The sequence below is a fragment of the Cynoglossus semilaevis genome, chromosome 2 (assembly GCF_000523025.1).
Source record: "Cynoglossus semilaevis isolate Cse_v1.0 chromosome 2, Cse_v1.0, whole genome shotgun sequence".
NCBI lineage: Eukaryota > Metazoa > Chordata > Actinopteri > Pleuronectiformes > Cynoglossidae > Cynoglossus > Cynoglossus semilaevis.
The window spans coordinates 7662560-7679468 of NC_024308.1; the positions used below are offsets into that span (position 1 = coordinate 7662560).

A 16909-nucleotide genomic window follows, 5' to 3' on the forward strand; every position below is an offset into this window, starting at 1 on the left:
TGTGTTTCATCAGTATTCAAGCAGAGGATCAGAGGAGTTGGGTGGTGCTGGAGGATGAGGGGGGGATGGTGATAGGAGAGGGATGGGGTCGGGGGTCGGAGGGGGCGAAACTCAACAGAGACGCGATGATCCTTATTAACATGAATTACATCTGATTGGCCTGTTAGAATCTGGGCTCAGATCAACACTGGTGTGTGATGATGTCACTGGGGACAGAGTGACGCTGCTGAGACACAAAGGTTCACGGTGACACGGTGATGAACAGTCAGTCTGGTCTTCACGTTTCTTTGAATTAGGTGTGAAACTCTGAACCCTAAATCTTTATTTACCGTTCACTGAATGATAAATGTAAATGATAAAAATGTTCGACTTCAACAACTGAAAAGATTACTGCTAATATGGTAGAAATGCTGTTCAGGCCAGGAAGTTACACTGCTGGGAGATTAAAATAATAACATAAAATACTTGTATGAAAAAAAATCTCGGGAAATGTTAATTTTAACATTTAGTTTATGGGCCAATTAGCCTGTAGCTATTTCTTAACTTTTAGCCAATTTTACTTTAGCTATACATATCACTTTTCTTTTTGCATTTTGAGTCTGATATTTTGCTGAAACTGTATTTTATTCATTTCATTCATTTGCAATTTACAGGTTCTTATTTCACTTTCAGCCTCTTGGTGTTTAAACTCGTTACAAACCCAGGTGTTTCCTGTTTGCTTTGTCCTGCATTTTCATTGTGTGTGTGATTGGTTGCAGGTGTTGTGTGTGTGTGTGTGAGGTGTTTTATATGGAGCCAGCTGATTGGCTGTGGGGGCAACTGGGTGTAGCAGAAGAACCTGGCTTCTCTCAGCTGCCGCCAATCATTGTGTTGTTTTCAAATGAACGTTTGTCATTTCACTTGTTTGTCATGAATTCACGGTGTTGTTTTCTGGTGGGTGTTTATGGGAAGACTTTATATCTAGTATATATAATAATAAAACGTGATACTTCTTTGTAGAAAAGTGACCTTTGTTGACTTTGATTGAAAGTTAATTAACAAATAAACACCAGATGTTAGTGATGCACTAATTAAACTTGTTTAATTTTGTTTGACACTAAACCTTGCCTCGTATTTTCACACAAAGAGTGTTTGGTTTGGTTTTGTTATTTTAACAGGTGGGAATTCTTTTTTTGTCTCTCAGTATTGGGTATTTCTGTGATAAACTTAGTTACTTTCTCTGCACAACCATTGAAAGTTTGAAGCGCTGCACTTGTAGCCATTAGGAGTCGTCATAAAATGTAAAGGTCAAGCCAAACACCTCTTGTGTGAAGTGATCTCTCCGTATGGACGCGCAGGTCGAGCCGCTGGTATTTATGGCTCTGTGAAACACATGCTTTACATTTATCTACAATAAAAATTAAGTGGTGTTAGAAAATCCATCATGTTAGAAATAAATACAAGATCAAAATGAATACTGCGCCAAGGCAACGGCGACACTTCCGTAATATGTTCGCATCTGGTTCGGCTGCACCCCAAAAAAAAACCAACCCAAATTACCAACACCGCCAACAGTTTGTGTTTATGTTTGTCTCCTTGTTTTCACTACCTCTCAGCATCTCCCTCCTGTTGGTCAGTGTGGTTCCCACGCACACAGCAGCAGCAGTAGCAAGGTCACAAGGGTCGTAGACACAGGTCCGGTCGTCGTGGTGTGAGCTGAACCCCGAACAGTCACCTGACAGAAAACAGGGTTGAAGAAAGAAAGACATCAAGAAGGGAAGAAAACACGAGAGAGAAGCAGAGAAAGTTAGCCATGTTTCAGAAACCGTCGTTATTCCAAAGTGTTTCTTTTTCATCAGAAAGACGTGACATCATCAGAAGTCAACAATTACGAGCCCGTGTGACAAACCTGTGTCGGAGAAATCTGAGGGGGAGGAACTGGGTGATGAGGAAGAGGAGGAGGACGGACCACAGTCTTTGTGTCCGGACGACGGCCGCTGGATGATTCAACAATCTCTTCACCTGAGCAGATGGAAATATGATGATGGTTATTAAATGTTATTAAACATAAAATGTTTTTTTTCCATTTCCACTCTCATTCACAATTACGGTTCATCTCTATTCAGGAGCCTTGCTTTTCTATAGAGAAGCAAATAATTTAAATCTTGATATTTATCAACGTTCACTTCAATGTAATTCACACTTGAATGTGATGCAATGTGAGGTATGGGTTTGGCCCCAGGTTCTCATTATCTCCTCATGCTGAACTGTCATGATCATGCTAAATATAAATTGCATTTTTATTAGGACCTTCAGGCAAAGTTTTGTAATACCTAAATGGTGGCTTAAACCAAATACTAATTTTTATATCATCCACAGAGGTGAGGAAAAAATAGAAGAAAAAAATCTTGCAGTTTCTCTGGTTGTTAAATCTTTGCGCTAAATAAAGTAGTGTGTCGTCTGCATATAAAGAGAGTCGATAGATACTTAGATAGTTAGACAGATGCATCGTGTAAGCTTATATATATGCTGGTATATAAAACAGAAATATATTGGTATATTGAAATATACTAGTCTGCGTTTGTTCTGTTAGTCTCTGGTTCTGGTTTGTGTTTCATGTTTGCACAAATGCTTGGATTATTTACGGCTGTTTTGTTGTTGTTGTTGTTGTTGTTTGGACCGGCAGGATTTATGGATTCACCCGTCGAACCCCACCTACCTACAGCATCCCAAAGTGATGTAGTGTGTGTGTGTGTGTGTGTTCACACCCACATATGAACAGATGTGTGAAACATTGCTTCATTTAACTGACATATGGCTGGACTTCAGCAGCTGCTTTCTCACTCCTGCACACGTGTACGTGTGTGTGTGTGTGTGTGTGAGTGTGTGTGTGTGTGAACTGTATATGTGTGTGCTGGCAGAATTCCAGGTCCCTCCTGGCAGAATCCCAGGTAAATGAGTAGATCAGGACAGAATGGAGACAAACTGTGCCTCTGGCTTAATAACACGTGCATACACACACACACACACACTGCCTCGCAGCGACTCTCTCTCACACACTCACACACACACACTCACACATACGCAGCCACATTCTTGTCACCACAGTGACTTCAAAGGACATTACTTTCACAAACAGTACATTTTTTGCCCAGATTTAGTCTCACCATAATGACTACTTACACACTAAAACCTGTCATAATCCTAAAATACTGATCCTTGTAACAAGTTATTTCTTGTACAGATGCAGAAGTGTGTGTTGTCGGCCGGTGGCCTGAGATTTGTCTCCAGGAACAGGTTTATGTCTCCAGAACATGAGTAATAACTGGACGCCGGCCAGAGACATTGTCATTACTGACCTGTGCTGTCACCAAAAACGCTCAGTCATAACTCGCTCTCGACACTGACACACACAAGCACACACATGCACACACAAGCACACACATGCACACCTGCAGGAGGAGAAATCTGATTCGCTATTCTACAATACACATTGTCCTGCAGTACAATAAACAAAGAGTCCCTTTCAGCTGCTGGGGGAAGTGGCACAGAAATACACACACACACACAGGGACACACACACACACACACATACAAATGTCATTTTTGAAAATACAGCGGCGAAAGCTGAAACATAGCTGCAGTGTTTTTTTTCGGCGGCGCTGCTGATGCTGGTGTTTCAGTATTTTTTTTTACCAACACAACAGGAGTAACGTTACTACACCGCTGCGTGTTTTCTTCAGAATCTGAAATCCAGTGTTGAAACGTTTTAAGACACATTCCAAAAGATGTCTAACTTTACTGCGTGAAACGCTAAGACACGTCCTTCAGGCGTCTCTCTGACAACTTTGAAAAGTTTTACCACGATAACTCTGTCTTTTGGTGAGGTTTTTCGACGTCAAACACGGCGGCGCCAACACACCATTTCCACCAAATTGCAGTGGAGAGATGCTAGTTTTTTTAACGCTGCAAAAAGGATTTTAGTTGTGGGACGTTGCAAAGATGCCCTGGAAAAATGAAAAAATCCTCCGATGAAAACAGTGCTTATAAAAATTTTATTATGATAAATTATTATTATTTCTAGTTTGTCTAAGAACTGTTATTTACAGTAATATTTCATAATTATTTATATACCATATATGGTTTAAGTGCATAAAGTACTCATCACAGCTGTGAAAACTAGGACACTGTAATTTAATGTACTGAAACAAAAATGTAGGACAGTGTTCTTTTTTTCTTTCTTTTTTTTACTGTTCATGACCTGATTTAAAGAAGAAACCGCAGTTTTTTTTTTATTTAGGCCAACAGAAACATCAGCGATGCCAACACGTCAAATACCTGAGATATGCATTTATATTAAATGAACTGAATTAAATACAACATAACATGTGATAACTGCTAATAAATGATAATAATAATATTGCCATATACTTTAGAGTAGAGTACGTTTATTTTAACATCCTGTATTTGGAGGAAGTAGCCACAGCTAAATTCTCTGATTCTATTTCGAGTCTTAATAACTTGATTTTTGACAACACAAATCTAGCTCGATGTGTGGCGTTCAGCTGGTGAACGTAAACGAGGCGTTCTCCCATGTATAGCACCACGTGATGATGTATTAGCCCACTCTGTTTGCCAACTATTTCCCCTGTGAAATTTGTTTCAACGTTGTACGTCACAATGATGAAACAAGACTTTCTCAATAAATTTATGGGAGATGGTGATGTAACCACAAAGAGTCGTAGGTTGAGGACGTCGTAAACCAAGGACCGTCTATATATGGCTACGGAGCAGGCAATATTTTTCCAAGAAGAAATACATGTTACCTGGTTAAAGCAGACTGCCCCGGAATCTGTATAGCATGTAGAGGAAAATGCAACCCAACAAATCTTATGTTTAGTTCTTCTGCCTACATTTGATCACAAGTGAGATGAATACTCACTTGATTATTATTTAATATATTTCTTTGATATAATAGAATTTTTAAACATATCTGATACATATGTCAGTAGTAGTAGTAGTAGTAGTAGTAATATGTGATTTAGTAAGACACACAAAAACATAATACTTCTTTTGTTCGTGTTGTAGCAACATCTCCATGCCCTTCAGCAAGTTTGTCTCCTGGCAACAACTCAGAACATATGACACACACACACCCACGGTGACACTAATTCATTTTGTGGGAAACTTTTCCAGCACTTTCAAGGCCAACTGCAGGCTCTTTTTTTTGTGATTTTTGTGATGTGTGCGATTGTGATTTCTGACAAATCTCGTTCTCTTACTTTGAATTACTGTACTGCATTTTTGCAGTAAAAAATACCAAAAATAATTTATAAACATTTTGGGCACTCAGGTCAATCCCATCAGTCCCTGAGGGTGGGGTTCATCCACACTTTACATTTTATATCCACATGATACAGCCCATGAAAAAAGGAAATGGACAGTTTACACTCACCAACATGATACAGCCCATGAAAAAAGGAAACCCAATATATAAACACAGACCTTCAATTCCCACTGGCAATCAATCCAGTGATCTATCAGCCACTAACCACTTCTCCACCACGTGGCCCACTGACAGATATCTACTTCACAGTGTTCGTCGCTCAACGAGCAGACATTGAAACTGTTACGTGTTGTCATGGCAGGCAGCAGCCAAATCTCCTTAAGTGTCGGTAGTTTATGTCCAAAGATCAAAAGTAACACTCACTGAGTTAAAGACCTCCATACACAGAATGGAATACAGCATAAGGACAGCACAAAACAAACTGACCAATGTTCCAACCAAGACAGAGTGAGAGAGAGGTATATAAACACCCACGCCACCAGGCGACACCACTGAGACTAATCACAGACACAGGTGAGTGTGATCACACTGATTAACCCTACAGAGGAAACACACAGACCTAACAGGAACCAGAGTGTGAATCAGATGGTAAAACCAACACAGACATTAATTCATTATTGAATCCTTCGAGCCTGTGATGTGGACACTTTGGTAATGAGATAAAAATAGAACCACGTTCAGGTGAAGTAGTACCACAGGTGTGACAGAAAGGGTCTAAAGCAGGTGCAGAGGGGCCATAAATCTGAGCAGCCTGTCGTTCCCTTTCACCGCACAACCCAACAACCCCCACCCACACACACAGATAATATTTCACACAGCATATACACATACCGTATACATATATAAATTGATTCAAGCGCATCTGTGACACACTCATAAAGATGATTGAATTGCATTTATTTGGGACATTTTTAATAATGTTTGGTCAAAAACCTTTTAGACATTTTTGGACATGATCTCAAAAACAAACTGATTGCTGATCAGTGAAGGGATAGTGATGTGATAGTGGTGATTCCACTCTTTGGATCAGTCATGATTAATCGTGATTAAATGATCTACGGCAGGGTTGCCCAAACTGTTCCACAAAGGGCCGCTGTGGCTGCAGGTTTTTGTTCCAACCAAGCAGTAGCACACCTGAGTCGACAGGTTTAATCAACTGGTCTGAGTCTTCAGACAGCTGATTGGTTGGCTGGAACAAAAACATGCAGCCACACAAATAGTTTGGACATGCCTGGTCTACGGCGTCTGGTGAATCTGATTCTGTATATTTAAATATCATGCTCCTCTGTTGTGTACAAAGTACACAACAGAGGAGCATTATATTTACCAAAACTAAAAAAATGTAAAGGTGTATTTACACCTGAGCCTGTTTCATATTTTGGGATGTTCAGTTTTGGCCTTAGCATTCCTGTCTGATCTGAAACAAGTATCCATTCACACTCAGCCGTGACTGATGGCCAAACCTCAGCATATCTGGGTATAATTTCCCTGCCTATATTCTTTCGGTGTGGTCCCTGAAACAAAACTCCGCTGACAACACAGTATCACCCTATTATTAGCAGAGCGTGCTGAACTGAACGTGTTGCAGCAGCAAGTCATTCAAGCTTCAATCACACTCGGCTCTGAGGACAGAAAGGCTGAATGAACGCAATTTTGGATCCTGATCAAAAATGCTCCGGTTGGAATGTGTGTGCGGCTCTGAGAGGATGTGTGGGCGCCGGTGATTTGCAGGAGTGTGGGCTGACTCTGAGTCAGCCGACAGGGTTGACCTTGAACAGGTCATCGGCCCATCACAGGGTCAACGTAGACACAAAGACACATTAACGCCAGCATTCACACCTACAGGCAGTTCAAGAGACTCCTATTAACTTGATCTGTGTGTCTGTGGACTGGAGGAGGATGACGGAGTACCTGGAGAAAACCCACTCACAAAGGAAAGAAAGAAAAGCCTCCACACTGTGAGACCTTGATAAACCATCAGGTTTAATTGCACTGAACTGCTGTGTAAAGCTGACATTAGAAAGAAACAGCGACAGTGTTTCACCTGTAGGTGTCCGTGAAAACACCTTTTCTGTAAATCTTTACTTTAAACCTTTGTCTTTGTCAAAATATTCAGGCTGTTGTTTTTTTCTAAATTTCTATCATAAAAACAAAACAAAACAAAGAGTACGGTTCCTCAAAAATGACAGTTTTGAAATCAAAGAAAACATCTCTTTTTTTTTAACCAAACTTCAATAAAAACAAATCTCAAGGTTTGCTGAAGCTGGTTTTTTTTGTATTTACTGAATGTGAACTGAATATACTTTATATACACAGGATAGGCTGAGTGACTGTATGGCAAAACATATTGCCAACTTAAAATTGTACAACACAGCTTTAAAGGAATATGTTTTCAACCTAAGACAAGGCAAAGAAAAAGACCCCCCAACCACCACCACAAAGAAGAAACTCTCTGCTGCAAGCCCCAATGTTCAGAAGGCTTTTGCAATTATCTTCAAACTTTTTGACTAAGTGTCCCCACACTCATTATTTGTCTGTACGTGGGTGTCTGCAGTACACAACGCAAAAGACCGAGTGTGTTATTGATTGTGTCTGATGTGTGTGGGATTTCACATTTAATGCTCCGGGCAGCAAATGATGTAGAATGAGGTTCATGCACACAGTGGTCAGTCTCTCTCTCTCACACACACACACACACACACAAGCTCACAGATGACATGAGGTGACCTTGAAAAGCATCTGAGAGGCTAGCAAGTGTAAGTGTAGGTGTGTAAATGTATCCTTAGCATTTCCAGCTGAATCAGTAATGAGAATTTCATTACTTCAGCCTCAGTTCCCCAGGGAGGAAACACACACACGCACACGCACACACACACACACACACACACACACACACATAGCCGAAAGAGCGTGAAAAACAATCGACAAAGGTATAAAATATAAACTGAATAATGAAAATAATCAAAAAAATATTGCTGTTTAACTTTTGACCCGTGCAGAAAAATGTTGATGTTTTGATGAAGGTTTTTGTACCTAATGTACCTTTTAGAAAAATTTTGATATTTTGATGGGTGGTTTGATGGGTTGAAGGTTTTTGTACCTAATGTACCTTTAAAAAATAAATTCACCACATAGTTAAGAAAATTGTAGAAACAACACCGAACAGACAATGATCAAATCTTTAATCTTGTTTTCATAATCCAAAAGCAGCTGATGACATTTGAAAGGGGAATGTTTTTATTTAGCAGAATCCTCAGAACCGTCTGATTTAAACTGCAGCATTGTTAGGTTAACCAGTAAATCCACATTTAACGGAGTATTTTAACTACTTCGAACTAACAAACCCATGCACATGATGAAGCCAGCAGAGTAAATAAAGAGAGTAAATAAAAGTTTAATCGGGAAAGAAATTCAATTTACTGCTTTTTGTCTTTCCAATTCGCAACCAGAACAAACTCGTGGAGCCGCTCAGTGACGCTGCGGGCTAAATCCAAATGTCAAGGAGTTATTATATTTTTACTTCTAACCTCTTTATTTAAGCATTGGCTGAAAAAATTAATAGCGAGTTTAATGCCTTCAATAGCTGGAGGTGCCTTGGCGGTGATTGTCGTAACAGTTGTTGGTGAGACTCACTGTAAAGCATCATCTCCTCAAGGTCACACTCACAGAGGTTGGGCAGAGCCTCCGGTGGAATCATAAAACGTTTGGAGGGAAGAAGACGTCCGCAGACTGATTACAGATGAACGCAGCCGGGGGACGTCCGCGAGTGGAGGCGGATTAACAGGATGAACGCAGCATAGTGATTGGATGGTGGTTATAAATGAGTGTGGTTTGTTATGCATGTGTGACATGTGAATACTGATGGAGTTACGTGTGAAATGGAGGTGTGGGCACAGAAAACAGAGAAAAGAGATTTGCGAGGAGGGCTGTTACATTTTACAGCTTTATCTGTAGATTGGTGAGAGCAAAAGTGCTGACAGTGATACACTGATAAACTTAACAAACACCTAATATTTAATTAGTTTAGTTTACAGCACACTCAGACCTAACATCTTTAAAAAACATTGAAAAGTAGCTTTTAGATTCTTAAAAAACTTTCAAGGCATTGAATTTGTCTGTGAAGGTTCTTAAGTTGTTTAGCTGTTTAGTTAGCTAGAGGGTTGCAGCTTTTCAGCCATTTTGTTCATTTGAAGTAACTAATATAATAATGTTTTTGGACCAAATACTGTGACTATTATACTAAGAAACGCAGCTCTACAGATACATCAATAAGACTGTTGTAATTCACTGCATCCCTGTAGTTGGATCTTGTAAAAATAATGGCATAAATGAATATTTAAAAAAAAAAAATCAAAGATCTAATTCTAAAAAAAAGCCCCACTTTAAATTGCAGCAATTTAATCTGCATCACCCAAATAAAAAAAAACAGATTGGTTTGCGATACTGTACCAACTTCGTCGAAATTAAAAACCTGAAGCCTTCAAAGATTCTGGATGAATGAATTATACACTGACTGCAGCCGAGAGAGAGCTATATATTACAGTGTCATCAGCATAATGATGAAATATGCATGGGAGTCATTCCTGTTAGTGGCACAGTGTATCCAAGGTAAAACAAAAAACAAAACAAAAAAAGGTTTGTCTATTCTGACTGAAAATGCAGAGGATTGAGGCTGAAGGCAGTTTCAACAGAAGACCCTCGGTTAGCCGGCATTTTTTTTCACTTTCTGACTTGGTCTCTAGTCTTGAAGATAAATAAATAATTAGGCAAATACAAAAGAAACTATCTGTAGCTTCCAAGTTATGAAGGCTACAATAGACTTACTGATTTTTGTTGCGAGAACATGATTGATTTCTCATAAACTCTGTTCTTTTAAAGGTTTTCTTTTTTTTCCCCTGCTTTGTCTGGAATAATCGTTTTCATCTTTGTTTCACTAATGGACACTTTTACTCCACTTGTGTTCAAAGACGTATTAATTGCAAGCTATTTTTCAAATGTAATGTTTTTCCTGTTTTTTTTATCATTATCACGGTACAAAATAAAACAAATGCCTGGATTCAAACAACTACAAGTGGAAGACATTCTGAGCCAAATTACTAAAATTTAAACAAATATTCTGCTTTTAGAAAATAGACATTTAATTGAATAATTAGGGATAATTTCAATGGTAACAAACGCAGTTTGGACTCAGTGTTTCTTGGACTTTCCAAATAACTATGGACATAATGTGAAAAATCGAACCAAGATGTTTCAGCCTAGAGTTCTAGACTCAAGCTGCCGTGTCCGTGGCATGTGTTCCACTCTAATGTTCTCCAGTAAACATGTATAAAGAAAGCGGTTTTGTTTTATTGCACTGATCAATCCTATCCAAGGGCTCACTCTGGGAACCTTTATGGCTACCAGTGCAGATTAGGAGGCTCACCAGACTCCTTTATTGTTCTTTCTGGCTCCCTTTACAGAGCGAAGGATGCTTACGAATGCAGATCAAACTGTCCTCGGGCACGGGGGCAACATGTTAAAGCACTGAAACACAGGCCTTTCACTTTAAGATGGAACAGCTTCTAAAGGCTCTGAGAATGTGGCCCCAGGGAGGGGGCGGGCGGGGGGTGCGGTGGAGCAGCGTAAAGATGATGGAAGAAAGATATAGATGTATAGGAGCAGGGCAATAAATGGAAATATGCTTCAGCAGTGCACGGATAATATTATATTGTCTATATGGCGGTTAGTGCAGCCTAGGAAGCTAAAGTGAAGCTGCTGCCTGATAGAGTTCATTTTCTGAAGACGTTTGGACCGTTTGGTGTCCATGAGAAGAACATGATTTATTTTACCAGGCGAAATTCAATTCCGAGGCAGCGTGGAATAACTCCCTAACCATCTAACTAAAATAACAAATAGCAACTTCAGTGAAACAGCACGGCGGTCTATGGGAAGTAAACGTCTGCAGTCTCTCAAAGCCGTCGATGTTACAAAAGTAATAAAAAAGTGCATGCAGAAATCCCATTGATGAAAACAACGTCCTGCACAGAGAACAGGAGCCATTACCACTGGACCAGTTTAAAGGCAGCAAATACAGAAGCAGACGCTTTAGACTCTCAGCACCATTAGGACTCGAGGAGAAACCCTTATATGAAAATGCATTTATGTTCTTTCAGATCATTTTGTTTGATATTTTATATCCTCATCACATGTTTTTTTCTTCTTTACAAAACTCTTGATGATAAAACAAGTTACAGTGCTATCTTATCTTATCTTATCTCATCTGTTCAATCTTGTCTCTTAACTCATCCAATTTCATTGTGATTCGTGTCCTCTCACACACTACAGTAATCTTGTTTCATCTCATATCTAATCTTATCACTCATTTAATTTGTCTCATCTCATATAATCTCATTTTATGCTTAATCTTAATTCCACTAATCTCGTCTCATGTGTCATTTCTGATCTCATACTGTATCTGATCTTATTCCATCTGACTCGACCCCCCGTCTCACCTCCTTCTCTCTAACTTTGAATAATATATTCAAATATGTGTGGAGCTTCTTGAAGGGAGCCACAGAACAGAGCGCCATGTTCAAATATAATTGGCCAAAAAATGTAGCTCAAAGTACAACACAACCCTGCAGCTCCTATCACCCTCTTCCTCAACCTCCATTGTCATCATTAGATACCCATGGGAGGGCAGACCACCTGGTAACCATGGTTACAGGGATGAAGTGCCCCCCCGGAGTCCATATGTACTCTCTCTCTCTTTTATACACACACACACGCCTACACAAATATACATTTGTCAACAATTTCAAATATACTTAGTGAAGAGAATTAAAAACAAAAACTAAAATGATTGTCTGAGAGTTCACAGACAAGGATCGTCACGTTATTATTTTCTAGCTTAATATTAATGGTCGTACAATGACTCATCGGACACTTTATGTAACAGCATTTTCAACTCTGCATCCTCCACATCTCAGTATATAACAGGGCAATTATCAGAAGAGGAGAGGAGAGGAGAGGAGAGGGGACAGGAGAGGAGAGGAGAGGAGAGGAGCGGAGAGGAGAGGAGAGGAGAGGAGATGAGAGGAGAGGAGAGGAGAGGAGAGGGGACAGGAGAGGAGAGGAGAGGAGAGGAGAAGAGAGGAGAGGAGAGGAGAGGAGAGGAGAAGAGAGGAGAGGAGAGGAGAGGAGAGAAGAGGAGATGAGAGGAGAGGAGAGGAGAGGAGAGGAGAAGAGAGGAGAGGAGAGGAGAGGAGAGAAGAGGAGATGAGAGGAGAGGAGAGGAGAGGAGAAGAGAGAATATGTGATTACATTTACATTATTGACGCTGCAGGACCCAGATACGTCTGGGGAGACAGAGATCGAGGGAAGGGCAGCTGAAGAAGGGACCGCTCTGGGTTGAGGGGGAGAAAATCAATCAGTATAATCTCGGTGAAAACCGGAGTAACAGGGAGTGAGAATGAGCAAATGACAAAAGACGAGGTAAGAAGAGAAAATCCTCCACAGTGTTTAACACTATCTCCGACCCACGAGTGTCAATTCATAATAATGATAAAAGTGAAAACCCATAAAATTAAAACAGATAATGTGACCCTATAGGACAGATTCTGGTGAATTGTTATATTTTAATGCCTTGTTTGTTTAACAAATTGGCACAGACTTTTAACTGTAGTAAAATGTTTGGCTTTTGTCTTTGTTTTCAAGCTGTGAAGCTGTGGCGTTTGCCAAGTGATTCTGTTTTCTCTCTGAAGTGGGATCAACTCGCTTTCATAACCAAAATAGTTCTAAATCATATTGACTATTATTCTGTGTACTGGATCCACCCTGCTAAGTAAAGAGGCTCAAACTAAATAACAAACCTCCTGTAGATAGACACAGATGTCTGGAGAACTAATTCAAACACACACTGTCAGAACATTGGTGGATTAGACTAATGTAGAAGGCATATGTCAACCTGGAGTGAACAGGAATAGAGCGGGGGGAGTTGGAAAATTTGCTACATACTAGAAAAAGAATTAAATCTAAAAAACAAAAACAACAAAGCATTAATATGAACAATTCAATTTCAGTTTGAAAGGAGAGTCCAAAAAACCAAGAAATCCAAGGTTTTCTTTATCTTTTGTGATTTCAACATACAGACTCTGGATTAAACTGCATGTTTACGAGGTCTAACAACTTTTCTGAAAACAAAGTTTCAAGTTTAGAGCAATTAAGTGCCTGCAGACAAAAACGCTCAGTCTGCAAACAATTAATCTTATACCTAAAGCACTTGTCAGAACCAAACACACACACACACACACACACACACCATCCATTTGTGCATACATGTACACAAAGGAATTCAGGCTCTTAGCTTGTCCATCCTATAAAATAATAAGTTTTACGTCTCAGCCAATCATATTTAAAATCCTGAGCTGAATTTTAAAAACACAGGGTCAGAGAGCATGGATGACGGCTCCAGAGCCAGATTTACAACATCTGCTCATAGTATGGTGTTGATTGGTGTAATACACACATTAGTGGCAGATTTACAGAGCTCAATATAACCTACAGACACTGTGATAATGAATGTTAAATGAACTGTACTGTGTATCGTTGTGATTTCTGGTTGATAATCAGCCTCCTACACATGAGCCTTGTTTATATGCACAACGATGCCGTAGAGGAGATAGATGTGCAGAACCTGCCCCCCCCCCGCCCTCTTGACACTCGTTATTGTGGATTTCTATCTTCAGGAATCCTCTGATCGGATCCCAAAGCGACGCCACCAGCTCGCTAAATCATAACCAGCAATTCTCTCCGCAAATAGCCAACGTACCAGTTTCAGGCTCAGTGGGAGGTGTGACTCTCCACAGATATGACACATCAAGGTTAGTGGAGGAGTGTGACAAATGTACCAACACAGATGTTACCTCTGGAACAGTTAAATAAGGCTGTGATGAAGGACAAGACAACAGATAATATGACAGATAAACAGTGTTGTCATGTCGGGAGCCGTCAGCGTCACAGACGTACAGTCACTGGAGGTTTACAACAGTTAATGAATGAAGACAATCTGACGGGAAGTGAAACAACCTCAGCGTGTCTGTGTATCAGCTGTACTGATTCCAGTAGCAGTACTTGGATCCGGCCTGGTACTTCTAAGGCAGAGATTCCCAACCGTTTTCTTACCAGGCACTGGTCGGCCTGTACCAGTCTTTACTGCGGATCATTATGTACTGAACAGTGAACGTAAAGGACAGATGAAAAATGTCCATCAGCTTTTGTAGAAAAGGAGTCAGTTATCAGGCAAAATTGATTCAAATAGAAAAAAAGGCTTTAATGACAAATTTTGCATTATTCAAAAAAATATGATAAATTTGAAATGTTTAATCCAAATGTGGTTGTTGGTCTAAACTTGGTCAGTTCTGTATATTATACAGAATTCAGTATATATTAATGTACATTAGGATGTGTGCATGCATTTATATTTATGGTGTGTGCACTGTTTAGCCTAACTATAATGAGGAAGGTTTTCTTATAAACTTATAATCTTTTTTTACCAAATTTCTAATTCAATTTCCCTGCGTCCCGACCTCTGGGTCCGTCTGACGTCTCTGTGACATCGCACATGTTTTATGTATCAGTGTAGGCACCGCGAATAAGTCAGGAGGCAAATGAATAACTATAGATTTGTCTTCCTTCATTTCTGTTTTGGAGTGACCTGGTTATTAGTACATCATTTATCCTGGAAGAAGGGAAAAAATAAAAACTGCTGAGAGGAGCAGAAAAGGGAGAGAGAGAAAGAGAGAGGGAGAGGGAGAGAGAGAGAGAGTGTGTGTGTATGTGAGTGTGTGTGTGTGTGATCCACCTCTGCCTCTGGGCATTTCCTGTTGGCACAAGATATGTGAATACTGCAAAACCTAATAACCTTCACTGCCTCCACTGTCCCAGTGAACATGTATATGTGTTGTCCTTTATCCATTATGCATGTGACGGTCACATACACACAGTACACAGTACACACTAATACTCAGGCACAGCACAGGATCCCACTCTGGTTAACATAAGAGAAAACCTTAGGACAGCACATCACTCCTTTCTGAACGGGATTTAACACTTTTTCCCCCTCATTTGTCACTGGGACTGTGTGTGTGTGTGTGTGTGTGTGTGTGATCCACCTTTCTCTTCACCAGATGCTTCACAGCCATCTTCATCGTCACACTCGTTTCCACTGCCTCTGTCTGTGTGTGTGCTCCCTCCCTCCTCTTCCTCCTCCTCCTCATCCTTCTCAGTCTTCTCCTCTTCCTCCTCTTCCACTCTTCCTTTCCGCGCCCAGCCAAGCTCCACTAACAGCTCCTGAATAAAATGCAAACACACACAAACATGCGCAGGCATAAATTTACATGCACATTACAAACACACACGCACACACACATTTCCTGCTGTTGTGCCGTCAACTGGCAGTCGCCTTAGAAAGAAACGAAAACCAAAGATTAGATTCTATTTCTTTTTACCTTTTTCTTCTTTCCCCCCTTTATTTTAAACATTTTCTTCTAGAACTGAGTTTTATGATTTGCCAAAATGACTCATCAAATATATGTTACAGTATGTTATCAGTAGTCGCTAACCTATGAGGCTAGCTACTTTCAAAACCTGCCATTTGTCCGCAGTGAAGCGGCGATATGACAACTTAACATCAGCATTTGCGGGGCTAATATAACATATCATTGGATAAATGTCCTCAAAGGTTTTTATTTATCGTGGTACAAACTGAGAAAGCGCAGTGTGCAATGGGGTACGGTAAAATCCAACATGGCAGTCACCATTAGGACCTAGCAGGGCAAATAAAACGGGCCATTTTAAGAAAAATAATGTGAGCTAAATATATACAGTGGGATTTCAACTGACATAAGCCAAAAAAAAAAGTCCTATTGGTCAAAGGGCAAACTAAGGGTTAATTGAAGTCATGCTGTCTCTGTGTCGATAGAGTTGATCCATAATGTGATGTGTTCAATTTTGGTCATTATTGTCATATAGTAAATACATTGTCATAGCAACACAGGAGCTGCCACATCACGGCCAATAAAAGACAAATATATATTCTGTTATAAAGCAGAGTTGTTGTTTTTTTACTGAAGCTCTAAAAACAAAAATAACATTTTGTCTAAACTCATTAAAAAACAAATATTTCCTCCACAGCGTATCTACTGTGTGGTAAGGTGAGCTACTGTAAAGTACATGAGAACAACAGCTGCAGTTCTCCTGGAGGCACAGGATGAATTACAGTGACATTTCCTATATCAGCCTCACTGTTTTATTTGGCCGGGAGATAACATTTCTCTGGGTGGAGAACGGGACACGTCAGAAAGATGGTTTCACTTTTTCACTTCATCTGAAGGAGAGGTCTGTCTCACAATCACGACTACTTTTTAGCTACTGTTTGTGCACTGAGAACACAGGACACTGGAAGGTTCAAATGTGTCAATCAATGTACTGTATGTGTAGAAAATAAAATAGATTAAAAAAAGGAAGTCTTTGTGTAAACTGATGTCTGCTGTATGAGTGGGCGGTGGACGGTTGGCTAAGGAGGGACATCTGGTCGGCAGCCCC

At 40.1% G+C, this 16909-nt stretch overlaps 1 protein-coding gene across 1 annotated transcript in view; it reads right to left on the reverse strand.

Annotated features, from left to right (window-relative positions):
- The window catches only part of LOC103396304 (glypican-5-like), a 36393-nt gene continuing 19484 nt past the window's right edge, over positions 1-16909 (reverse strand). The window contains exons 9-11 of the mRNA XM_017031263.2: positions 15478-15655; positions 1889-2001; positions 1-1714 (exon numbers count right to left, since the gene is read on the reverse strand). Coding sequence (XP_016886752.1) covers positions 1613-1714; positions 1889-2001; positions 15478-15655 — 393 coding nt within the window. The 3' untranslated portion in view covers positions 1-1612. The remainder of the gene's footprint in view (positions 1715-1888; positions 2002-15477; positions 15656-16909) is intronic.